The sequence below is a fragment of the Macaca nemestrina genome, chromosome 14 (genome assembly GCF_043159975.1).
Source record: "Macaca nemestrina isolate mMacNem1 chromosome 14, mMacNem.hap1, whole genome shotgun sequence".
Lineage (NCBI taxonomy): Eukaryota > Metazoa > Chordata > Mammalia > Primates > Cercopithecidae > Macaca > Macaca nemestrina.
In genome coordinates, this window is record NC_092138.1 from 113,307,646 (window position 1) to 113,332,459 (window position 24,814).

The 24,814-nt window shown below is 53.9% G+C and overlaps 1 protein-coding gene and 1 long non-coding RNA gene across 15 annotated transcripts in view; one reads left to right on the forward strand and one right to left on the reverse strand.

Moving 5' to 3' along the window:
• Positions 1-24,814, forward strand: part of LOC105464059 (netrin G2) — an 84,487-nt gene that overhangs the window by 25,353 nt on the left and 34,320 nt on the right. For all 14 annotated transcript variants that reach the window (XM_024787440.2, XM_024787431.2, XM_024787435.2 and 11 more), the window contains one exon: positions 10,626-11,269. In XM_024787440.2, coding sequence (XP_024643208.2) covers positions 10,626-11,269 — 644 coding nt within the window. The remainder of the gene's footprint in view (positions 1-10,625; positions 11,270-24,814) is intronic.
• On the reverse strand, positions 20,697-23,855 carry LOC112423509 (uncharacterized). The gene is made up of 3 exons (XR_011612897.1): positions 22,917-23,855; positions 22,628-22,759; positions 20,697-22,223 (listed from the first exon to the last, which is right to left on the reverse strand). It is a non-coding gene; the product is annotated as an uncharacterized lncRNA (long non-coding RNA).

Sequence of the window (24,814 nt, forward strand, 5' to 3'; positions counted from 1 at the left end):
CCGAAGCAGCATGAGGCCCACGGGTGCCCACCGCCTCTCCCCCAGGCAGCGTCCTACCTGGGTGGAACTGCCTGGAGCCACTGCAGAGGGTCCTTGCTCAGTTAGAAAATGTTTGTCAAACACCGCTGTGTGCAAACAGCTGTCGGGAGTGTGGCGCAAAGGCGGGCAAGGCCCCTGCTCTCCCAGAGTTCACACTCACAGAAGGTTCTAGAAGGAGGAACACTGTGGGCAGGGTTGAAAGGCCTAAAGTGCTCCCTTTCCTCCCAAATAATGCAGGGTGAGGGGTGGCGGGGAGAGCTGCTCTGGGCAACCAAAGAACTGAGATGCATTTTCTGGCGTTCTGCTGGGGCCAAGGGAGTTCGAGAGGTGGCCAGAGACTCTGGGTTCAAGGTGGACCTGTGCCCAGGCGACGCCCACTGTGGCCCGCCTGGGGGAGGGGCAGGGGCGGTCGTCGCCGTGGCTTCTGGAGGCTCATTGCTGGGATAAGCGAGTCCCTGGGGAAGCAGCGCGCAGAGGCTTGGAGGCGGAGGCTCGCTTGCCTGCCCCTGCCTTAGTAATTGCTTGGAGCTGGGAGGAAAATTGCTCCAACCAGAAAACAAAACAGAAAAGCCACCTTGGCCAGCTGCAGCTCCAGCCCTGAAATGCCAGGTCGGTTTACGCTGATTCACGAGCAGGGAGGGTGACCTTGCTGTCTGTCGTCCAGGGCCTGTGCATGAAGAGAATCCGGAAAGGGAAGGAGAGAGAAGCCTGCACGCTGGGGAAGGAGTTAGCAGCACAGAGAGCAAGAGGGACAGCGATCAATGAAACCATAGAAGGAGAATAAGACACACACACACACACACACACACACACACACACACACAGCGAGAGAGACAGAGAGAGACAGAGAGACAGAAAGAGAGAGGGAGGCAGGGAGGGAGAGCTCAGAGAGTTAGAGACCATCAGGGCCGCTAGAATTAGAATCAGCTCTGAACAGAATCTCCGTTTCCGCTTTGTTAATAATTTATCCCCTCTGCAACTTTTCTTACCAATAAATAGGAAGTAATCTGTTAAGGAGAATTCCCCCAGCACCCCGGCTTTCTCCCTAGAGTCAGGGGAGGAGGATGTGTCTCTGTGCCCTTCCTCCTCAGCAGCACGAGGGGCCTGAGGAACTTGCAGAACTTGAGACTTTAGGATGTTAGGGTCAGAGGCGGACAGCGCACTCCTGCCCGGTCGTTTCGTGAATGGGGAAACCAAGGCACAGATAGGGCAAGGCCCCGACCAAGGTCACACATGGTGTTAGGGGCAGTCCCCTGAGTCCTCATTCCATGGCCCCACGGGTCAGGGCACTTATTGATTTATGCACCTGCCCAAGCCATAGGGTTTCCCCTGAAATGGCAGAGGCCACGTCCAAGGAGGAGGGTGGGGCTAGCTCGGCTGCCTTTCCTCGCCTTCTCCCACCGTTGCTTCCCCCGTGCTCGAGTCCTGGCCCTCTACCTGGGCACCCACACCCAGGGCCTCTCCTGGGCAGCCTCCGGCCTCCCACCTTGGATGCAGCAGCAGCCTCCTGTCCTGGTGAGGCTGAAGGGCTGAGGATGAGAAGGGTTCCGCTGGCAAATCAGCAGACAGGTTCAAAAACAATCTGTCAGCTGCTAAACGGTTCCCCAGGCCTGCCCATGCACCTTGGTGTCAAGAGCTGTGCCGCCTGCCTCTCCATGGAACCCGAGTCAGCGGGAACACAGTGCGGCCCAGGCAGCGGCATCCTTTTCCTTTGGGTGAAGGGCACTATTTCCCAATTTGTCGCAGAGCCCAGCTCAGCGGGCCGTCCCCTGGCTTCTTGTCTCACCTTGGCTCCTGCCGAGCCGCATGACCCTGGGACATTGCTCAGCCTCTCCGAGTCTCGGTTTCCTAAGGATCGCACTCTCCAGGATCCCTGGGAGAATGGGAGGTGGGGTTGACACACATGGGACACCCAGCATAGGGCCGAGGTGGAAGACATGCTCCCTAACGGCAGAGCCTGCTGTGTGCTGAAGCACCAGGCCAGACAGTGGCCATGAATGTTCTCCCAGTGTCTGTCACCCGTGAGCCAGCGCCACCGAGGCACTTGCCATGGTTCACCTGGCGTTATTCCTACAACAACCCTGTGAAGCCAGTGCTAGCAACCTCATTGGGCGTTCATTCTTTCTACGAAGATTTCCCGAGTCCCTGAGGGGGGCTGGGGGCTGGGGCTGGAGTGGGGACAGGATCCGATGTGGTCACCGCCTGCATGAAGCTTCCCCTCCAACTGAGAAGCCAAGGTTCTCGGGAGAAAGATCTCTTCCTCATCCATCCTATGTTAGTGGCTGAGGCCCCCTCGTAAAAGACAGATTAACACGACCAAAGCATATGAGTGGATTTAATATAAGTTTTATGTGAAAAAGGCTTTCTTTTTTTCTTTCTTTCTTTCTTTCTTTCTTTCTTTCTTTCTTTCTTTCTTTCTTTCTTTCTTTCTTTCTTTCTTTCTTTCTTTCTCTTTCTTTCTTTTTCTGGCACAGTTATGGCTCACTACAGCCTTGACCTCCTGGGCCTAAGGGATCCTCCTATCTCAGTCACCCAAGTAGCTGGGACCACGGGTGTGTGCCACCATGGCCGGCTAGTTTTATTTTTTGTTCTTTGAGGTTTTTTTTTCTGTAGAGATGGCATCTCCCTGTGTCGCCTGGCCTCATGGGAGCTTTCATAAGGAATGAAGACCCAAAAACATTGCTGAACATCTATTTTTTATGCTAGGTTTAAGGGAGAAATAGTCATGGAGAACTATGATTGGCTTTTAAAAAGTATCATCTCCTGGTGATAAACTGATGGGAACTTTGCAAGGCCTGTGTGTCCAGGTCCCTCTCTGTGACCTGGCATCTTTGGAGATGAGAATGTTCTGTCCTCCGGGCATTGGGAGGGCACCTCTCAAATGAGCCTCATGTCCTGCTTCAGGGAAGAAGGGCAGGGAAGGTCAAAGAGTGATCTTCCGCTTCTGTGGTTTTCTTCAATCCCTTCGGCTTAAAAAAAAAATAAAAATTTTTTTTGAGCTGGAGTCTCACTCTGTCACCCAGGCTGGAGTGCAGTGGCGCGAGCTCAGCTCACTGCAACCTCTGCCTCCCAGGTTCAAGCAATTCTCATGCCTCAACCTCCTGAGTAGCTGGGACTACAGGCACGAAACACTATGCCCAACTAAGTTTTTATTTATTTTTTTAATTTTTAGTAGAGACAGGGTTTCACCATATTGGCCAGGCTATTCTCAAACTCCTGACCTCAGGTAGTCAGCCCGCCTCGGCCTCCCAAAGTGCTGGGATTACAGGCATGAGCCACTGCGCCCAGCCTAAAATATTTTAAGAAGGTTTTAGGGTAGCGTGTCCCAGGCCTCATTGGGCTTAAGGAAACTGGGGGACTCATCCAAGCCTGTGGAACTCGTGCACGGTTAAGGGAGTGAGCCAGTGCATCCCACCACAAACCGCAGAGCCCTGCCTGAGACACCCTGGCGATTTCGTCCCAGCTGTGAGATTTCATCCCAGCTCAGGCTTGGGTGCAAGGCCAGCTGCATGACGTTGTCTGTTCTTCTTCGTGAGACTTGGTGACCATTCCAGTGACCGCCCCTCCATGGGCTCCTTAGTCAGGGGCCCGGAGGTTCAAATGGCTGGGCTTCCCACGGCCACATTTACCTCCGTTCTTGCTAACGGTTCACTTTCCCATTCAATTATGTTTTTTGCCTGCAGCTTGCCTATGATGTTTACAACCTGGCCTCTGACTTTGACTGTACCCTTTGCACAGAAAATAACATAAAAAGAAAAGCACTTAAGCTCCCATCACGAGGCTTGAAAAGCATGGCATGAAATGGTTTCTCCATAGAATATTTCATGCCAGGAGCTCAGGCTTGGTGTCTGCGTAGGAGGCTCCCCGTCACCCAGTTCTCTGGTGCTGTGGGCCTGGCTGACTGCCTTCCCTTCGCTCTGCCCACCCTCCTTTGACTTCTAGCCACACTGCCTGACTTTTCCGGTGACTTGCCTGTGTGTGTCCAGAGAGATAGGAGAGCTGTACACATGACGGGTTTGGTTTCCCCAAGATTCCTCGAGGTTGGGTCCCATGGAATCCAGGGGATGGGTAAGTGATATGCGGCCATGGGTACTTAGTGTCTTATTTGAGACATGGAGCTGACTGTAGCACCTGCCTCCCTGGGGGTTGCTGAGAGGGTGCAGGGAGGAGCGGCTGTGAAGTGCCCAACCCAGCCCGGGCACAGGGCTGGCACTCAGCGAATGTTATGATCATCACACTCTTCTGAGTCAGCAGTTCCTGGGACGGTCCATGCCATGAAGTTCCCGGGTTTCTGGTGCACAAGCCTGGTGGTCTCAGCCTCACCTCTTCCTCCTGTGGAAGGTTGCTGGGAGTGCAGCGTCCCTGAGTGAATACAAAGCTGCTGTTTCAAACTAATCGCTCCCGTGTGGAGACATTTCCTAGGGATTCTAGACAGTGTGAGACACAGACCATCTCACAGGACATTCAGTGAGAAAACAGAGACTCAGAGAAGTCAAGTGACTTCGTCAAGGTCACACAGCCTCAAAGGAGAGAGCTGAGAGGGAACTCGGGGCTTTCAGACCCCAGGGCCCAAAACTGTATGGAAAAGGGGTATGTTACCGCATCTTTCTAGAGAAAATCCCAAGGCTGTTTTTAAAAATCAGGGGTATGGTTTTTGTTGTTGTTTTAATTTTCATGAAATATTTAAAGAAGTAGCTACTACTTTGATACTATCAAAAGGTGGCTTTGGAGCCATCCTGAAAGGCTAGAGGTGTGCCTAACAGTCTTTCCCTGTATTAGGCCACTTTGTTCTGACTGCTGTTTTTGTGATTAGTTGATCTGCTGTCCTGGAGATGAGTGGAAACGCACAGACCCGGAGGAGGCTGGCAAACCTTCACCCCTGCTCAGAGGAGACACTCCCAGTCTCAGCCCTACCCCCACGACATTATCAGCTCTCAGATGCTAACTGGGGACTGGGGTAGGGGGGACTGGGGTAAACTGGGCTTCTAATACCCCGGTGGGTCCTCAGAATTCCCCCAGTGAAGAATAGAAGGTCCAAGCGCAGTGGCTCACACCCGTAATCCCAGCACTTTGGGAGGCCGAGGCAGGCGGATCACCTGAGGTCAGGAGTTCGAGACCAGCCTGGCCAACATAGTGAAACCCCTGTCTCTACTGAAAATACAAAAATTAGCGGGGCGTGGTGGTGCACACCTGTAGTCCCAGCACCTGGGAGGCTGAAACAGGAGTATCGCTTGAACCCAGGAAGCGGAGGTTGCAGTGAGCTGAGATTGCACCACTGCATTCCAGCCTGGGCCACAGAGCAAGATTCTGTCTCAAAAAACAAAACAAAACAAAAAGAATAGAAGGAAAGTAAGAGGAAGCAATACTGTGTTTGCAGAGGAAAAGGAAGGTCAGGTCAGGGCCAACAGTGCCTTTGCTGGGATGCTGCACACTCCTGACCAGCTCAGTGGAATTCTGAGATCTTGGGGAGAGAAATCAGAGAGGGAAAAGGGGAGAGACAGAAAGAGAAAGAGGGAGAGAGAGAATTGTGCTGGCCGCGGCTCGGGATTTATTTATTGTACTTGCTGTTGACTAAGCCCGCTCCGCAGCAGGCGAGGGGCCTGTAAACACACAGGCTGATTCATTAGTTTCTGACCATCTGCTTCCCGGGCCGGGGTGGGGGCCAGAGGGCCCTGTAGGTTGGAACAGCCAGCTTGGAGCCCCCATCTCCAGCCAGAACCAGCTGTGTCAGTCTTCCCAGTGACAGGCCAGGCGCAACTGGGGGCTTTGAGGGATACCCTGTCCCCACCTCAACACCTCCACCCCATAGAACCCATCAGGGGCCTGGGCAGGGTAGGGCTAAGTAAGGCAGGAAGACAAAGAGAGACCAGTGAAAAGGTGGAAGTGTGGGTGGCTCAGCAGTTGGGGTTGACAGGAATACTATCAAGACTCAATAGGAGATATGTCAATATCACTGTCATTTGATTAATAGCTAATTAATATGATAATAATAATAAGTATAATTGAGTGAGTGGTTACTGAGGTCCAGGCCCAATATGGAGGCCTCACTACACCGTCCCCAGTAAGCACACTAACAACTCTACGATGGATGATGAGAGAACTGGGTTAAAAGATTGATTCAAGGCCAAGCGCGGTGGCTCACGCCTGTAATCCCAGCACTTTGGGAGGCCGAGGCGGGCGGATCACAAGGTCAGGAGATCGAGACCACAGTGAAACCCCATCTCTACTAAAAATACAAAAAATTAGCCGGGCACAGTAGTGGGCGCCTGTAGTCCCAGCTACTCAGGAGGCTGAGGCAGGAGAATGGCATGAACCCAGGAGGCGAAGCTTGCAGTGAGCCAAGATCGCGCCACTGCACTCCAGACTAGGGGACACAGCGAGACTCTGTCTCAAAAAAAAAAAAAAAAAAAAAAAAAAGAAAGAAAGATTGATTCAAGTCAGGAGGGCCTCCTGGAGGAGGCACATGTGGGAGGGCTCTGAAAACCAGGAGGACGGAGAGTGGCCAAAGGAGCACAAGCTCCAAGGTGGGAGAGGACGATGTGGCCTGGGAAATGGCACAGCTTCAGTGCTGGGTTGATAAGAGCTTTCTGGGGAGGTGAGGCAGTGTGACGCCACTTGGTGCCAGCGTACTAAGAAACCAGGCTGGCAGGGGAGACCCCAGAGAGAGCCTCTGGGGAAATCATCAAAAACTCCCGATTCATCTCTACCCCTCTGAGCCATTCCTCCCATTCCTCCCTGTTCCCTCTTTGCTCACACCTGGGATGAGGCTTGTCTTAGCTCCAGCCACCATAACAAAGTACCACACGAGACCCAGGTGGCTTAAACAACAAAAATGTCTTCCCTTGTTCTGGAGGCTGAAAGTCCAAGATGAAGTTGTTGGCAGGTTTGGTTTCTGCAGAGGCCTCTCTCCCTGGCTTGGAACCAGCCGCTGTCTCACTGTGCCTTCCAACAGCCTTTTCTCTGTGCACATGGGCCCTAGCGTCTCATCAGGCAGCCAAACTTCTTCTGAGGCCACCAGTCAGATTAGACTAGGGCCACCCTGAGGGTCCCATTTAACCTCAATCACCTCTTGAAAGATAATCTATCTCCAAATATAGTCCCATTCTCAGATACTAGGGTTAGGGCTTCAACATAGAAACCTTGGGCGAACACCATTCAGCCCCTAGGAAGTCTCCAGGGGCAACAGAAGAAGCTCTGGGACTTCGGGAAGGGGGTGATGGCTGGGCTGGGGTAAGAGGGGCATGTACCTCAGTGCCAGAGCCCAGGTGCAAGCTCTTGGAGCGCCTGCCCACCACTCCTCCTCCCGAGTGGCACAGACAGAGCCCATTCTGCGTCCAGGCTCAGAGCGCCCTTCCCGGCTGCCAGCTCCCTCACAGGTCAAGCCTACCTCCTCCAGCCCAGCACCTGCTACCCACTCAGGCCATTGGGCCATCCCCACGGCCTCTCAGCCCCACACCATTCCAGGCAACAGCACAGGACAGGGCAGCGTCTTGCCCAGAGTCACCCGGCCAGTGAGTGAGGAAGCTGGGAACCACCCCACCTGCCCCCGCTATGTCCCTCTACTGTCCTGGCTCGGTGGGCTTGCCAGTGGTGTGGATATCTCTGATGGTAACAGCAGACTCCTCCTCAGAGGTGCCATCCGCTCTCCAGAAGGCTGGGGCCAGTCCTGCCCTGGCCCTGGCCTCAGTCTCCCCATCTGCTTAAGGAGGTACTGGACTTTATGGTGAGCTCCTGCCACTCTGAGGTTGCATGGGGGCCTGAGGACAGAGCTATTTTGGTCAAAGAGGGATTTGTGGAACCTGCCTCAATGAGCCGAGGGTCAGCCCTGCCACCGAGGAGCCCCAGGCAGCCAGGGTACCTGTCCTCCACCCTAGAGGATCGAAGCCCACAGGCTGAGGCTGCTGCAGTGGCGCCTGGTGGGGGCCGCAGGGGTGTGGCTCAGTCCCTCAGAGGGTGATGGGCCCCACTTCCCCCAAGAAGGCCAAACAGTTCATTTCAGAGTGAGAAGTTTTAACTTAGATCCAAGCCATTTTGTCTTTGAGCAAACCAGATGCCTGAAATATTCATCAAAAAGGGCCACAATGGTCTGGAGCATTGTGTGGCTGTTAGTGACAGTGTTCGATTATTTGTTTGTTTAATTAATTAATAGACTTAATATTTTAAAGCAGTTTTAGATGTACAGAAAATTGAGCAGAGTGTAGAGAAAGTACCTAAAACCCCATGCCGCACCCCCCCACCCACCATCTTTCCCCGCCTATTATCAACATCTTGCATTATTGGGGGATATTTGGGGTTTTGGGGGGTTTCTTTTGAGACAGGGTTTCTCTCTGTCATCCAGGCTACAGTGCAGTGGTGCTGCATAGCTCACTGCAGCCTCAAACTCCTGGGCTCAAGCAAGCCTCCAGCCCCAGCCTCCCAAGTAGCTAGGACCACAGGTGTGCACCACTATGCCCAGCTAATTTTTACATTGTTTTTGTAGCTACAGGGTCTTGCTGTGTTGTCCAGGTTGATCTTGAACTCCTGGCCTCCAGTGATCCTCCCAGTTCTGCCCCCTGAGTTGCTGGGGCTAGAGGCATGTGCCACCACTCCACACCCAGTTTATTTGTTATTGTTTGTAGAGACAGGGTCTTTCTGCGTTGTCTGGGCTGGTCTCAAACTCCTGGGCTCAAGTGACCCTCCGGCCTCGGCCTCCCAGAGTGTTGGGATTCCAGGCATGAGCCAACATATTAGTCATGTCTGATGAGCCATTGTTGATACATTATTATTAACTAAAGTCCATAGTTTACTTGAGAGTTCACTCACTGTGTTGTACAGGTCTATGGGGTTTTTTTGTTTGTTTGTTTGTTTGTTTGTTTGTTTTTGATACGGAGTCTTGCTCTTGTTGCCCAGGCTGGAGTGCAATGGCACGATCTTGGCTCACTGCAACCTCCGCCTCCCGGGTGCAAGTGATTCTCCTGCCTCGGCCTCGCGAGTAACTGGGATTACAGGCATGTGCCACCATGCCCGGGTAATATTTTTGTATTTTTGGTAGAGACGGGGTTTCTCCATGTTGGTCAGGCTGGTCTCGAACTCCTGACCTCGGGTGATCTGCTCGCCTCGGCCTCCCAAAGTGCTGGGATTCCAGGTGTGAGCCACCGCGTCCGGCCCGGGTCTACGGGTTTTGACTCATGCATAATGGCATGCATCCACCACTACAGTATTATACGGCATAGCCTCACTGTCCTAAAAATGCCCTGTGTTCGGCCTAGTCATCCCTCTGACCCTGGGAACCACTACGTTAGTGACATTTTCAGGTCTCTTTGGCCTGTTTCCATCAATGACACTTCTCACACCAAATGCGTGGGTTTTCCACACCAACAACCTATTCTCTAGCTCTCTGGACAGCAACTGGGTGTCCGATGATTCTGTTCAATTCTGACACTGCCCAGAGCTGGCGTCAGAACGCTTAGGTGAAGGGCTCAGTCGCACCACACTGCCCCCACCTCTGAGGCATTTGCAAGTTCCTGCCTCCCATACCTGCCCAATTGGCTGCAAATTGGGGGTTCCCACGACCCCTCCCTCAGGTTTGATCGTTTGCTAGAATAGCTCACGGAACTCAGAAAGGCATTTTCCCTACGTTCACCTGTTTATCAAATTCAGGAACAGCCAGATAGAAGAGACTCACAGAGTAAGGGATCGGGGAGGGACCCAGACCTTCCAGTCCCTCTTTGAGCACCTCAATGTGTTCACCAATCCTAAGGGTACAGATAAAAAGGCTCAGGGGCCGGGCGCAGCGGCTCACATCTGTAATCCCAGCACTTTGGGAGGGCAAGCCGGGTGGATCACCTGAGGTCAGAGTTCGAAACCAGCCTGGCCAACATGGCGAAACCCTGTCTCTACTAAAAATGCAAAAATTAGCTGGCCAGGGTGGTGCATGCCTATAATCCCAGCTGCTTGGGAGGTTGAGGCAGGAGAATTGCTGGAACCTGCCAAGATCGCCCCACTGCACTCCATCCTGGGCAACAAAGCAAGACTCCATCTCAATTTAAAAAAATAATAAATAAATTAAAAAATAAAAGGCTCATGAAGGTGACTCAGCTAACGCGATGTTTAGAGAGTCGAGAACGTGAATGGGAACTTTTGAGGCAGACAGAGAGTGGAAGGGCATGTGAAGGAGAGAGAATGCCATCTGCAAAGACTCAGAGGTACAACCAGGCAGGGGCAGGAGGACAGATGTCCTGCAGAGGCCCAGGCACAGTGTCACCAGGTGTGGGAGGGCAGGTTGGGGTCAGTATATTACAGAGTCAGGACTGTGTATTCCAGGCAATGGGGAGCCATGGAAGGCTTCAGAGCAGGGGACTAACACCCAGCCTCCTTGGTTGTCTGTATTTAGAGCAGGAACAAGTGTGCATTTCTTGGGAAGCCATGGGATGGCACACCTCTGCATGCATTGAGGAAATGGGCACAAATCCCCCAGCTATGTCTGGGCACCGGAACACAGTTCCTGTAGCCACAGAGCAGGTGTCTGGGGCCAGGCTGGGCAGAGGCTTCCCAGGCCGTCCGGAGCAGCCAGCACCCACCCTTCCCTTCTCCTCTCCCCGCTGCAGGAGAATCCCTACCTGTGCAGCAACGAGTGTGACGCCTCCAACCCGGACCTGGCCCACCCGCCTAGGCTCATGTTCGACAAGGAGGAGGAGGGCCTGGCCACCTACTGGCAGAGCATCACGTGGAGCCGCTACCCCAGCCCGCTGGAAGCCAACATCACCCTTTCGTGGAACAAGACCGTGGAGCTGACCGATGACGTGGTGATGACCTTCGAGTACGGCCGGCCCACGGTCATGGTCCTGGAGAAGTCCCTGGACAACGGGCGCACGTGGCAGCCCTACCAGTTCTACGCCGAGGACTGCATGGAGGCCTTCGGCATGTCTGCCCGCCGGGCCCGGGACATGTCGTCCTCCAGCGCCCACCGCGTGCTCTGCACCGAGGAGTACTCGCGCTGGGCGGGCTCCAAGAAGGAGAAGCACGTGCGCTTCGAGGTGCGGGACCGCTTCGCCATCTTTGCCGGCCCCGACCTGCGCAACATGGACAACCTCTACACGCGTCTGGAGAGCGCCAAGGGCCTCAAGGAGTTCTTCACCCTCACTGACCTGCGCATGCGGTTGCTGCGCCCGGCGCTGGGCGGCACCTACGTGCAGCGGGAGAACCTCTACAAGTATTTCTACGCCATCTCCAACATCGAGGTCATTGGCAGGTAAGGCCGGGGGAAGCCCTGGATGTCACCTGCAACCTGGGATGCTATCCCTTACCTGGGATGTGTTTGGATACCTGGGATGTTACCTGGTATGTGAAACATGACCGGGTTCTTGGGATGTTACCTGGTTCCCTTGAGGTTACCTGGTATGTGATACCTCCCCTGGTTCTTGGGATGTTACCTGGTACCTCGGACATAACCTGGTTCTTGAGATGTTACTTGGTTTCCAGGAGGTTACCTAGCACCTGGGACATTACCTGGTTCCCAGGACATTAACCTGATATTACATCATAGGGACTGTCTAGGATGGCCGGGACTGTACAGACCCAATGCCTGAGCTTTTCCACCGAAGGAGGTGCATGTGTTGGAGGAAGGAAGTACATGTGTTGGAGGTGTGGAGGGCAGGAGTGGAGTCTGTCTGGGCAGGGCTGGGCTAACTCCTGGTGCTGACTGTGAGAAGTGCTCTGAGGCTGTCCACTGACTCAGTGAATGTCCACTGACTCACATTCAAGGGTTTCCGAGACCACCTTTAGGCTCCACGATTCACTAAAAAATCTCACAGAACTCAGCAAAGCTGCTATATTCACAGTTATGATTTATTACAATGAAGGATACAGATTAAAATCAGCAACAGGAAAAGGTGCCCAGGTCTGGGTCCAGGAGATAGCAGGTGCAAGCTTCTCATTGTGCCCTCCCAGTGGGGTTGTGCAGGCAGCACTTGATTCTCCCAGCAGTGACATGGGACAACGCTTGTGAGCTATCGCCAGGCAGGGATGCGTACCAAAGCCTCAGTGTGGAGTTTTTATTGGAAGCTGATGGTAGAGGCATTGCTGATGATGTGGCTGGTCTTTGGTGTTAATCCCTGCAGAGGTCGAGCTGATACTACATGGCCCAAGGCCCCCAAGTAAATCTCATCAGCGTAGGCTTTCTGATGTGTGCCAAGACCCGCAGGCAAACACGGACACTCTTTCTAGACAGGACACTCCAAGGGCTTATGGATTAGGGGTCACCTCGCAGTAAGCCAGAGTCAGACCTTTCTTTGGAATGTGCAGGGTGTGGACACCCCAGACCTGCTGAGTCAGCTCTTTCTCGGCCAGCTCTGGAGAGGAATGTGTTTTGAGGCAACTTTGAGGAAGGCAAAAGACTGTCATAGGAGAAGAAAGCAGCCTTTACCTCCCAAAAACTGTTTAGATTGTGGAGGAATACATGGTTCTGTGCTGTCCTAAGTCATTGATTCTTTTGGCAGATAATATGCCAATCTGTGGGGGCAATGCCATCTTCCCTAGGCCATCTGTAGAATGGGGATGGTAACAAACATACTTCTCTTGCTGGATTATGGTGAGGGTTAAATGAGTTAAAGTTGAAGTACTCAGAACAGTGCCTGGCACATAATATGTGCTAAAAAAAAAAAAAAGTGTTTAATAAAAAAAATTGGACAAAATAATGGAGTGAGAGGGCTGGGGTGGGCTGAGGGAGGAGAGAGTTGAGACCCAAGGGTGCTGGGGCAGTCCGGGCCAGGAGCCTGGCTTAGGCAGGTGCAGGCAGGGGCTGCACCTGGGGAGCCCAGCTGGGATGATCACTCACTGTGGGCATCTCTCCACTGCAGGCTCTCAATGCCCACCCAAATCTGTAATTCCTGACAAGTGGAAAAAGTGATTTGCCATATGGCATGTAGAGCATAATCCTGTTTTTGTAAAATATATGATACGCCTTGTGTATCATTTCTGCGTCTTGAACACACACTGGCTGTAAGTGTATACAAGCCCGGGACAAACATCATGGGTTGGGGAGAAAGGCTGGAAGCCCGTTTGCCAGCCATGTGCTGTGGTGACGCCTGCATGGTGAGGCTGGACAGGCCACTGTGGTGCTGCTGTTTCCAGCTTGTGTTTGCATTTTGTTTCACTTTGACGGCGTGTGTGGATTCCAGGTGGCCAAAGGCAAAGGCAGGTCGTGCATGAAGCCGGAGTCAGCTTCAAGTCTGGCAGATGGGAGTGAAGCAGGTGCAGACAGGGGTCCGTGGTTCTGATACCCGTGATCTCTAACCCACCTCAATTGGGACAGGATACTCAAAATCAGGAATGTTCTGGAAACACCCCATATACAGGCACTGTGGTGGAAGCTGGTGTCCAGACTTTCAGCCCCTGGGCATCTCTGTGACCTCTGCCCTTGGAATGCCATTGTCTGGTTGTTACTAGACACCCGCCAATCCCCGGGCTTAGCAGCTCAGGGCTGGGAACCAGCTCCCCAGGCCCTGCAGGCTCCTGGCTTGTCTTCTGACCTTGGGCTGCTCAGGGAAACCCTCATCTTCAGGCAACTGTTCAAGGACCCTGCCTTACATTTCCTAAGGCGGCTCATGTGGGGCCCTCATGTCTGGGCCAGCTGTAGGGTCCAGAATGGGCCTGTGATGGTCAGGGTCTGGTGGTGCCACTTCAACCCCAGCAGGGTGACCTGGGATTCAAACCCTGCCCCTCTGCACCCTGTCTCGATTTCCCATCTGTGACAAGACAACTGAGGCTGCCTGGAGCTCATATCTCCCTGGAGGTGGTTCCCCTTGGCACCCAGCCTCTGCAGGCGGCAGGGAGGAGCCGAGGTGGTGGCGAGAGTGTGCAATCAATTCAGAGAGAGAGTAAACACTCTTCAGGCAGCAGCTTGGCTTGTCGTTGAATTGGGTCGGGTTAGATGGTTCAAGGAAGAGCTGAGGCTACCTCCCCTTTTCCCTCTTCATTTCCCCTGGGAAAGTCCAGCCGTGCTGAGAAGCCAGAGATGAAGGACCCGTGACAAAGGGGGATGTGGCACCCGAAGTTCCTGAGTGGGCACCAGGGACCCCCTGGGGGTTCCCGGGCTCTGGGATTTCACACTGAACCTGTTCTGGGGATTCCCTCAGAATTTCATGACCGCCATGTTGCCCAGTGGCTCCGCTGCGGTCCACTAACAAGAACAGCAAATGTTTATCCAGCATTTGCTGTGGGCTCATTTGCTATTGAGTGCTGTTATTAACGGCTTCATGTGTATTTTCTTGTTTAATCAATAGTTGTTTAATTTCCCGATGGTTATTGAATGGTTCAGATCCTGCAAGCCAAGGACACAGCACTGAGCAAGCCGGACCTGATCCCCACCCGCTGGAGCTCTCCCTGCGGGGGCAGTGCTCCCCCAGCCTCATGTTTTCAGATGAGGAGACTGAGGCCTGTGAGGTCAGGGAATAGAAGGAGATTGCACAGCGCCACTACATGGCAGACAGCTAACATCCAGACACAAGCATGTCCGGGCTCAAGATGGACTCAGCCACCGAGCGGTCCCTAGCCCTGGCCTGGTGGCTGCCTCATTTCTGGTCCCAGCTCTGACTTGAGCCCACCTGGAACTCAGATAGCCTGTATGATGGGGCCATCCCACGGGACTCCCCTCTGAATTGAAGGTTCTTTAATGGGTGGTGGCTCCCTGCTCTGCCACTCAAGTCAGCGATTTCCAGCTCCAAGGGGGACCCCAATGGCAGGCAACAGTGTAGGCAGGAGGGGGAGGACAGAAGCACCTGGCTGCGGAGGAGGAGCTGGAGCAGCTGCAGCCAGCCCAGGGTCCTGGGAAGGAGGGACTGGTACAAATGGTGAGGGGGACAAGAGATGGGGACAGACTGAGCTCCAGCCCCACCACAGGGGGCAGGTGGGGTGCCAGTGGCTCTGAGAGAAGCGCAGGCACCCGCAAGTCCCAGCCACACCCCCTCCCTGCCTCCCGCGGAGCCTGCTCCACGTGCCCATTCCTGGAAGGCAGGCAGGGGGCGGGAGCTATTTTCTCCTTCCACACATGGGGAAACTCAGGTGCGGAGCTTGGAGAGTGGTTGGCTTCAGACTGTGCAGCAAATCTGGGGCAGAATCTGGATTTGAGAAGGAATGAGATCATTCCTTTATGGTGCTTGGAGCGGGAGGGGCCTCTGCTCCCACCCTCCACACGACCATTAAGAGAAGCGGGGCCCAAACCTGACCCAGCATCTCACAGGAGAGCCGTTTAAGACAGGGTTCCCCAGCCCCACCACTGAGAGCTTTGGGACTGGGAGGCTTCGGGTGAGGTCCAGAAGGCTGTGTCTTTGCAAAGCTCCTCAAGTGAGCTGGAGAGGTGGAAGCTGCTGCATCCATGGAGATGGATGACCATAACCTGTTGGAACCTCAGTTTTCTCATCTGTAAAATGGAGAAATAGTAATGATGTCAGCTGCCTGTTGTGAAGAGTCAATGAAATGCTATATTCAAAGAGCTTATCCCAGTGTCTCATTCCTCTGGTTAGACGGTGGGAGAGGGAAGGCGAGGAGGCTTAGGATCAGGACTGCCTAGATATGAGGCCATTCCTGCACCCAACCCAGGTACTAGAAGGAGTGTGGAAGCATGCCTCTGGGTTCACAGGGGTTGCCATCCCAAATGTCTGCAGAGGCTAGGAACATAGCTTATGTGGAAGCCAGGCATGGTGGTGTGCGCCTGTAGTCCTAGCTACTTGGGAGGCTGAGGCAGAAGGATTACTTGAGCCTGGGAGATTGAGGCTGCAGTGATCTATGATGGTGCCACAGCACTGCAGCCTGGGTGACAGAAAGAGATCCTGTCTCTAAAAAAATAAAAATAATAAATAAATTCAAATGAATAATAAAAATAATGAGAAGAAGACAATGTGTATGGGTACCTATGGTACCATCAGAAGTGATAGGGAAGGGTGTGGCCTGGGGAGAAATGGAGACAGCAGGACCCTCACAAGACAGCTGACCGAACATTCCAGATCTTCTGCAGTAACAAAGGAAGGTGCACAGCAGTATCTGTGTAAAGTCTCTTGCTTTCAAAAATATTGGCACTGACTTCAAAAAGTTGTTTAAACTCTGTGCAGGGAAAACAAAATACACCTGCAGCCCAGGACAGCTCACTAGCTGCCGGGGGCACCCCTGCTCTGAAATGCTCAGTGTCCTCCTGCAGCTGGGGTAGCAGCCGCATTCGATGAGCCCGAGGCAGGGCCAACACACTGGAGCCAGGGCAGGGGCAAAACAGCCCAGCCAGCCCTGCCCACTCCAGACCTGGGAGTCAGAGGGAAGGGGGCATCATCCCATGCAAGTTCCTCTGCCCAGAAAATCCTTGGAAGCTCCAGGGAGGCAGCCCAGCAGGTCCTTTGCCAGCAGGAACAGGAAAGGAGGAATGAGTTCCCCATTCCTGGAGGTGTTCAAGCCCAGTGGGTGGTGTTTGTGGGAGATGATGAAGGGAGGTCCTTTGCACCAAATTAAGGTCTTGTGTGCCCATTCTGTTCAACAGGAATAAATGTGGATTAAGGGAACAGGAGAGGCAGGTACCATTTACTGGTTATGTGCCAGGCATTGCATCCTCACCCCCTTTCTGCCCAGGAGGAGATTGAAGTCCTTGAGCGAGAGGAAACCCGTGAGATCCCAGAGGCTGAGCTGGGCCTGGATGGGCAGATCTGAGCTCTGGAGTGGCCAAGCCCAGCTCCTGCAGACCCAGCTTCCCCAGACCCTACGGGGGTCTAGCTGCTCTGTGTCCCTGGGCCTCCCCCAACCTGGTTTCCCCCCGCCATTGACTCCCTCCCCTCTTTCTTGCCTTCTTGATTTCTTTCATAAACGTCCTGTCCCTATTGATCGCCCCGCAACCGGAGATGGACGGACACTGGACGAGAATAGAAACAGCAGAGGGAAGAAAACCGTGGAGGGTGAGCAGGTGGGTGCGGGGAGGGGAGTGCAGAGACAGGCGATTTCAGTCACCCTATTCCTGTACCCACCCTCCCTGCATCTCTTTCTCAGCTGCTCTACAGGAAAAACAGGGGCAAGAAGGGAATTCTGTGATGTTATTCTGCCTGCGCTGACTCCTTGAAACTCTGGGAAGGCAGAGCCTCCTCCCTCAGCAATATTAACTGTCATTCACCAAGAATTCCCGTAGCCCAGGTAGCATCCCGAGTCCTTTATGTGCATTTCCTCATTAAGTCCTATTCTGTGAGGATCATTGTCCCCATGACATAGATGAGGAAACTGAGGCCAGAAGATTGAGATATAGATGGAAAGGCTGGGGTGTGGTGGCTGGTGCCTGTAATCCTAGCACTTTCGGAGGCTGAGGCAGGAGGATCACTTGAGTCCAGGAGTTCAAGACCAGCCTGGGCAATATAGTGAGACCCCCATCTCAATGAAAACAAAATAGATGGAGGTACCCATGAGGATGGCTGTTATTGGACAAGCAAAAAATGACAGGTGTTGGCAAGGATGTGGAAAAATCAAAACCTTCATGCATTGCTGGTGGGAGCAAAAACGGTGCAGCCACAGTGGAGAACAGTATGGTGGCTCCTGAACAAGTTAAATATAGATTTAGCAATTCTGCTCCTAGGTATAGACCCAACAGAATTGAAAGAAGGGACTTGAACAGATACTTGTACACCCATGTTTATAGCAGCTTTATTCTGAGTAGCCAAAAGGTAGAAACAACACAACTGTTCATCAACAAATGGAGACACGAAATGTGGCCCATCCATACAATGGAATATGATTCAGCCTTAAAAAGGAGGGAGAACCTGACACACACTGCAACACAGATGAACACTGAGGACATGATGCTAAGTGAAATAAGCCAGACACAAAAGGACAAATACCATATGATTCTGCTTACCCGATGTCCCTAGAGTCATCAAATTCATAGAGACAGAAAGTAGAATGATGGCTGCCAGGGGCTGGGGGAAGGTGGGATGGGGGTTAGTATTTAATGGAGACAGCTTCAGTTTGGGACGATGTAAAGTTCTGGAGAGGGATGGTGACAGAGCTTGCACAGCACTGTGGATGTACTAATGCCACCAGACCGTACACTTAACAATGGTAAGGTGACTGGGTGCGGTGGCTCATGCCTGTAATCTCAGCACTTTGGGAGGCTGAGGTAGGCGGATCACTTGAGGTCAGGAGTTCGAGACCAGCCTGGCCAACATGGAGAAACCCTGTCTCTACTAAAAATACAAAAATTCGCCAGGTGTGGTAGTGGGTGCCTGTAATCACAGACACTCGGGACACTGAAGCAGGAGAATCACTTGAACCAGGGAAGTGGAGGTTGCAGTGAGCTGAGATCGCACCACTGCACTCCAGCCTGGGCGACAGAGAGAGACTCCATCTCAAAAGAAAAAAAATGGTAAGGTGATAAATATATACCTATATTTTAGCACACTAAAAAATAAAGGAAATAGATGGGTGGGTGGTCTCCATGTCACACTGTCCAGGTGCAAATTCTGGATTAGGTATGACCGTGGGCAAGTTGCCTAACCTGTCTGCCTCCTTCCCACCTCCACAAAATGGAGACAATCACCCTGGGGTTTAAGTGAGACCATTCAGGGAGAGGAGCCATGGCTGTTGGGGTTGCATAGAAAGAACAGCAGATCACAGAGGGCCTGGAGATTCCTCTACTGGGGCCTATGGGCTCTTAGGAGGGCAAAGGGTGGGCCTCAATGATCCATGGACTCCCTGAAATATATGCTAAGTGTCATGTGTGTGCAGTCAGTTGGTGAGAGCCCCTAGTCTTTGTTCCATTCTCAAAGGGAGCCCATGATCCCAGAATATTTGGAGAGTCCCTGGAAAGGCAGCTTTGTGTTGTGCTTTTCATTTTTTTAAACCCAACTCTTGGCTGGGCACTGTGGCTCACGCCTATAATCCCAACACTTTGGGAGGCCGAGGTGAGTGGATCACCTGAGGTCAGGAGTTCAAGACCAGCCTGACCAACATGGTGAAACCCTGTCTCTACTAAAAATACAAAAATTAGCTGGGCGTGGTGGCGGGTGCCTGTAATCCCAGCTACTTGTTAGGCTGAGGCAGGAGAATCACTTGAACCCGGAAGGTGGAGGCTTCAGTGAGCCGAGATCGCGCCACTGTACTCCAGCCTGGGCGACAGAGCGAGACACCATCTCAAAAAATAAATAAATAAATAAAAATTAAAAAAATAAAATAAACCCAACTCTTTGGGGACACCCAGTTCTTTGGGGACAGACATTTTGTTAGGTGCAGTTCACACACCTGCAACTGTACCTCCCAGGCCCCCTGAACTACTGCTTCCCACCAAAAAGCCGGCATGCACAATTCAAGACCACGTCGGCCTCCACTGAGAAATGCCGGTGTTGGGAAGGGGCCAGACTGTGCTAAAGAGTTGGGGAGGTCCACTGCCAAGGCCGGTGGTTGGCCCCTGGGCCTGGGGTCTCCTCTGGTCTTTGGCTCTGCTCCACTGCTGGGTGGGGCAGAGAGGGCAGGAGGGGCATCTCAGGCTTGGCCAGGGTCACAGGAGGCTCGGGGAGCCCTGCAGGTGCTTGGGAGAGAGTCACGCACAGCAATGCCTTCCCAGCAGCACTGGACACAATCGGGGTTCCCTCTTCTCTTGCCTGAGAAGGCATTTCCTCTGCGAGCTTTCTTGCCATCATATTAATTCACTCAACAGATGTTTTTTCTCAGACCTTGCGGGGATGAATTAACACATATTTCTAATGGACACTGCCTTGGTTTCTTGGAGCCTCCATAACAAAGTACCACAAACTGGGGGGAGGTCAGGAGTCTGAAATCAGGGTGCAGCTGGGCTCGCTGTGGACCCTGCAGGAGGGAACCTGTCCCACACCCTCCGCCCTCCACTCGCTCCTGGCGGGGCCGGCAGCCTCTGGCGTTCCTGGGCTTGCAGCTGCGTCATTCCAGTCTCTGCCTTGTCTTGCAGCTGTCCGCTGCCTGAGCGTCTGTCTTACACGCTGTCTCCCTGTGTCTCTTCCCACTGGGACATCAATCACATCGGATAAGGGCCCGCCCTCCTCCAGCATGACCTCAGCTTAGCTCATATCCTCATCACATCCACGAAACCCCATTTCCATGTAAGGTCACATTCACAGGCAATGGGGGTCAGGATGTCAACATATCTTTTTGGGAGACGTGATCTGGCCCACAGCAGGCACCTGTGATGTGCTCAACACAGCAGGGTGCCAGGGTCCAAGAGCATGGAGGGGCTGACGCTTCCATAGTGGGAGAGCAGGAATCCACAAACCCAGTACTCCCAAGAGCCCACAGGTGAGAAAGAAACCCAGGGCAAGGCCAGGCATGGTGGCTCACACCTGCAACCCCAGCACTTTGGGAGGCTGAGGCTGGTGGATTGCTTGAGCACAGGAGTTCAAGACCAGCCTGGGCCACATGGTGAAACCCCGTCACTACAAAAAATACAAAAATTAGCCAGGCACGGTGGTGTGCGCCTGTGGTCCCAGCTACTTGGGAGGCTGAGGTGGAGGATTGCTTGAGCCCAGGAGGTCAAGCCTGCACTGAGTTATGACTGTGCTACTGCACTGCAGCCTGGGTGACAGAGCAAGACCCTATCTCAAAACCCAGGGCAATGTGGGCGTGGAGCTGGGAACCAGCCTGAGACCTGGACCCGGGGGTCAGGGAAGGCAAAGAGAAACCTGAAGGGGGAAACGGGGGCACAGCATTTGTGGCAGGGGACAGCAGGTGGGACAGGCGCGGTGCCTTCTAAGGACTCAATGTGATGCGGCTGTGGTGGGTGGGTAAGATTCCAAAGAAGAGCAGGCAGGGCCCGATCATGCCAGCCCTGCAGCCGCGGGAGGAAGTTGGTTTTGGTTGAAGTTTGGTGGGAGGGCTACAGGCAGGGGAGAGGTGTGATCTGATTTCTGGTGTTTGGAAATCTGAGTTGGGGGTGGTGCTGCTGGAGGCCAGCAGGAGACCGGGCGGGTCCTTCCAAGACCGGCAGCAGCCTGGCGGGGTCCTGGCGGGGACAGGGGCTGTGATGTGGGCCGCCTGGAGGTGGCCTTTGGTGGCAGTGTTGTTGCTGAGTGGCTGGTGGGAGCAGGGGGTGGGAGGCATCGTGGGGGACTCCCAGGCATCCGGCTTTGAGACACCAGGTGGATGGAGATGTTGCCTCGTCAAATGGGGACAGAGGTGAGGGAATTTTCTGGAGGGGAATTTTTTTAATTTCTTAATTTTTTTATTTTTATATTTCATATAGCAAAATGGACCTTTGGGGGGTACAGTTCTAGGGATTTTAGCACGTGGATAGCTTCATGTAACTGCCACCACAGCCTGGGTCCACCACAGCCTGTGTCTCCAAAAACTCCCTATGCTACCCTTTGAGCCACCCACGGTCCCCGTCCTGAAATCCCTGGAAGTCCTCAATCTGCTCCCCATCTTTTCTGAAAATCTCCTGTAAGTGGAGTCGTGCGGCAGGTGGTTTTTTCAAGGGGTCTCCTTTGTCCTCGACATGCCTCTGAGGCTCATGGCGCGGCCACCCGCGTGGCTTAGGTTCGTCACTCCTGAGTAGGACTGTGCTGTGTGCGCGGCACATCGTGGTCTGTTTACCCAGTCTCCGTGGAAGGACGTCTCGGTGGCTCCCAGTCTGGGGTGATTATGAATAGAGCTGCTATAAACATTGGTGGCAAGGTTTTTGGGTGAACATAAGTTTTCGCTTCTCTTGGGTAAGCACCCAGGTGTGGACGGCTGGGTCGTCTGGTGAGCGTGTTTAACTCTATAAGAAACTGCCAGGCCGTCTTCCAGCGCGGCTGTGCACTGGAGGAAGCCTGACTTCTATTTTGGACCTGTTGGTTGTGAGCGTTTCGGAGGCATCCGGAGCATTTGGGCCTTTTGAGTGTGAAGCGCAGGCGAGACTGGGCGCAGGGAGTCCTGAGCTCCGCCGTGCCGATGACGCCCGCCGTGGGGGCGTGCGAGACTTCCGAGAGGAGAGCCGGGGAGCCGGGCGGTCTGCAGCCCTGAGATCAGAGAGAGGGGGATCTGGCAGGGCGGTGCCCCAAAACCACGCGAGAGCCGTGCCTCCAGGGCAGCGGCCACCTGTGTCCGTGCCGCCGAGGGGCCAAGTGGAGGAGCCAGCATGGGCCCATGGACCTGGGAAGATGGGGGTCACAGCAGAGGTACCCAGAGCAGAGCCCGGGATGAAGGCCGTCGTGGGGTGGTTTCAGGGGCGAATGCCAACACTTTTAAAAGAGTGAATAAGAGGTGAAAAAGAGGGGGTGTAGGCAAGCTTTGAAAACATTTGGCTCGGAAGGGGAGCAGGGAGATGGGGTGTGAGCTGCTGGGGGAATGGGGAGGGGAGAGGGTTCTTTCTGAAAGGCGGGAGGCGCGGCAGCGTTGGCGTTGGGATGGGAAGAATCCACCAGGACTGAAGATAGCTGCGGGGAGGGCGGGAGGGACACTGGGGACAGGAGCCGAGGAAGTGATTGGGGTGGGCGGAGAGCTGACAGGACAGAGGGCCCACCAGCATGCGTAAGGAGGAAAGGCTGACTGATTTCATATTTAGGTCAGAAACCCTGCTTCTAACACCTTCTAGAGACTCCATGTCCATCCTGCCAACCCAGGGTGGCCCACCCTGGTGACTCACAGGAGTCCCTTTGTCCTGAGTAAAGAGTGGCACATCACGGGGCCAGTGAGCAGCCTGCCTGAGATTCCAGCTCTTTCCATTAGCTCTTTTCTGGCAAGTCTCTTCCATTTCTCCAGGCCTCAGTTTCCCCACCTGTAAAATGGGATCCTGCTGTTGTAAAGATTGTCTGAAACTTGCCGGCTCAAGTCCCAACACTCAGGAGGTGCCTGAGGAAGGGGAGCCATTGATCCCTCGAAGGAGTCGGTATTTTGTCACCTGAACACACAGCCCATGTTCCTCCGTCACTCACCTGGGGGCCGAGTGGAACTCCTCAGCTTCATCTCCAGCTCTGTCCTCTGTCCCTTCATCAGTCAACAGTCATGCAGGAATGAGAAGCTCAGCTCATAGTAGGTGTAGCCAAAGGGACTTCGGAGAGAGAGTACTGCCACCAACAGCGGACACGGGGACTGAGCCCCACCCAGTTCTGCGTGAGCCACGCCCGCTGGGTCTGTAGCCACGACACCTGGCAGGCTCCTGTCCCCCCACACCAGTTCTGTGGCTTGCTGGACCTCACCAGCCGCAATTGGGCAGGACAGACGGGGCTGGAGAGGGGAAGTTGGGTTGGGAGAGGACAGGCCACATCCAGGCTCATCCGTCAGGCCTTGTTCTGCCTCTGGACTGGGCTACCTCCCTCCACATCTCAGCAGAGGGAGCGTTTGGGGGGGTCATTGCAGAGGATCCCTGGCCCTTCATCCCATATGAAGCCTGTTTTAGACGCACAGATGCTCCCTTAGATGTACCCCGCCAAGTCACACACACACGCAGGCATTCACTCATCTGTAACGTGCCCCTGACTCACACATAAACACACACCTGCCCCACCCACACTCGCGAATCCGCTTCCAGAAGCACCCAGTCATAGACACATCACACTCCACACGGCCGCCTTGCACCCCTGCTCACAGACGCGGACCCACAGGATGGGCGGAGGCCTCCGCGGGGCCCCGGGGTTCACCGGAGGCCTTGGCTTGACTGCCCTGGGCTCGGGGCTTCTCTGTGCTTCTCCCCCCATGTTGAGGCACCCACTTCATGCTTCGGTTCCTGGAGGCCTCTTACCATTCCGTGGGGCAAAGCTTCTAACCATCCCTCCATCCCACTCTCAGCCTGAACTAGGTCCCAGGTGGACCCCCCCATCAGCAGCCCTGCCCCCTAGAAGAAGGTGCAGGCTGGCATCAGGTTTTGGTTTGGGGACATGACTGGCCTCCCTCCCTCCCTTCAGTCTTGCCCTTTCTGTAGTTTTTTGTCCCTAAACACAAACCCAGTCACTTGTCTGCACAATATCTCTCGTGGTCTTCTACTGACCTTGGACTCAAGTCCACGCTCTGTGATCACAGACTCACCCTCTCACCCTCCTTCTGCAGCCTGGGCTCTGAGACTCCCAAGACCAGCCACCCCAAAGGTTGGGTCCCTCTGGCTGGCCTAGGGCCTAGTCCTTCTGCCTGGAACATGACCTGGCCTTCCCCGGCCTTCTGTCTGGCAAACTCTTCATCCCTCAAGGCTTGGCTCAGAGAGCACCTCTCTGGAGCTCCTGAAGGCTGGAGACCTGTGCAACCAGCCCCTCGGTCCCCTTCTCCAGCCTTGGTGGCTGGCGGCAATCCCACAGCCTTGCCATAGGCTACCATAGCTATGCACGTACACGTCTGACACCCGCCCCCACAGGCTCTGAGCTCCAAGGGAGCAGGGATGGGGTCTGGCTTGTTCTCACCATAGCACCAGCACCCAGAACCAGGTAGGCGTGCTGTGTATGTGTGGAATTCATTCATTAATTCAGTCAGTCATTCATTTGTTTATTCATGAACAAATGAACTTACATGAACAAAGAAACTCTCTGGAACTTACTATCTGGAACTATCTTACTATCTTACTATCTGGAACTCTTTCCAGATAAGAAAGAGACTGGAATATAGGCGCTAGGAGGCAGAGAAGCAGGACCAGCTGGGCTTGCTAGCACCCACCCCTGTCGCCTCCCACCCTTCCACCATCACACCCTGCTCCTTCTCCTGTTTTCCTCGTGTGAGAAACGGGTCTCTGGGCTACCACCTGGACCTGGTCCTTCCCTCAGGGGTGTTGGGCCTTCCTACAGGGGAAGATGCAACGTTGCTGAAGTCAGCCAGGCTGCTCAGGCTGGGGGTGCCTTCGCAGGCCCTG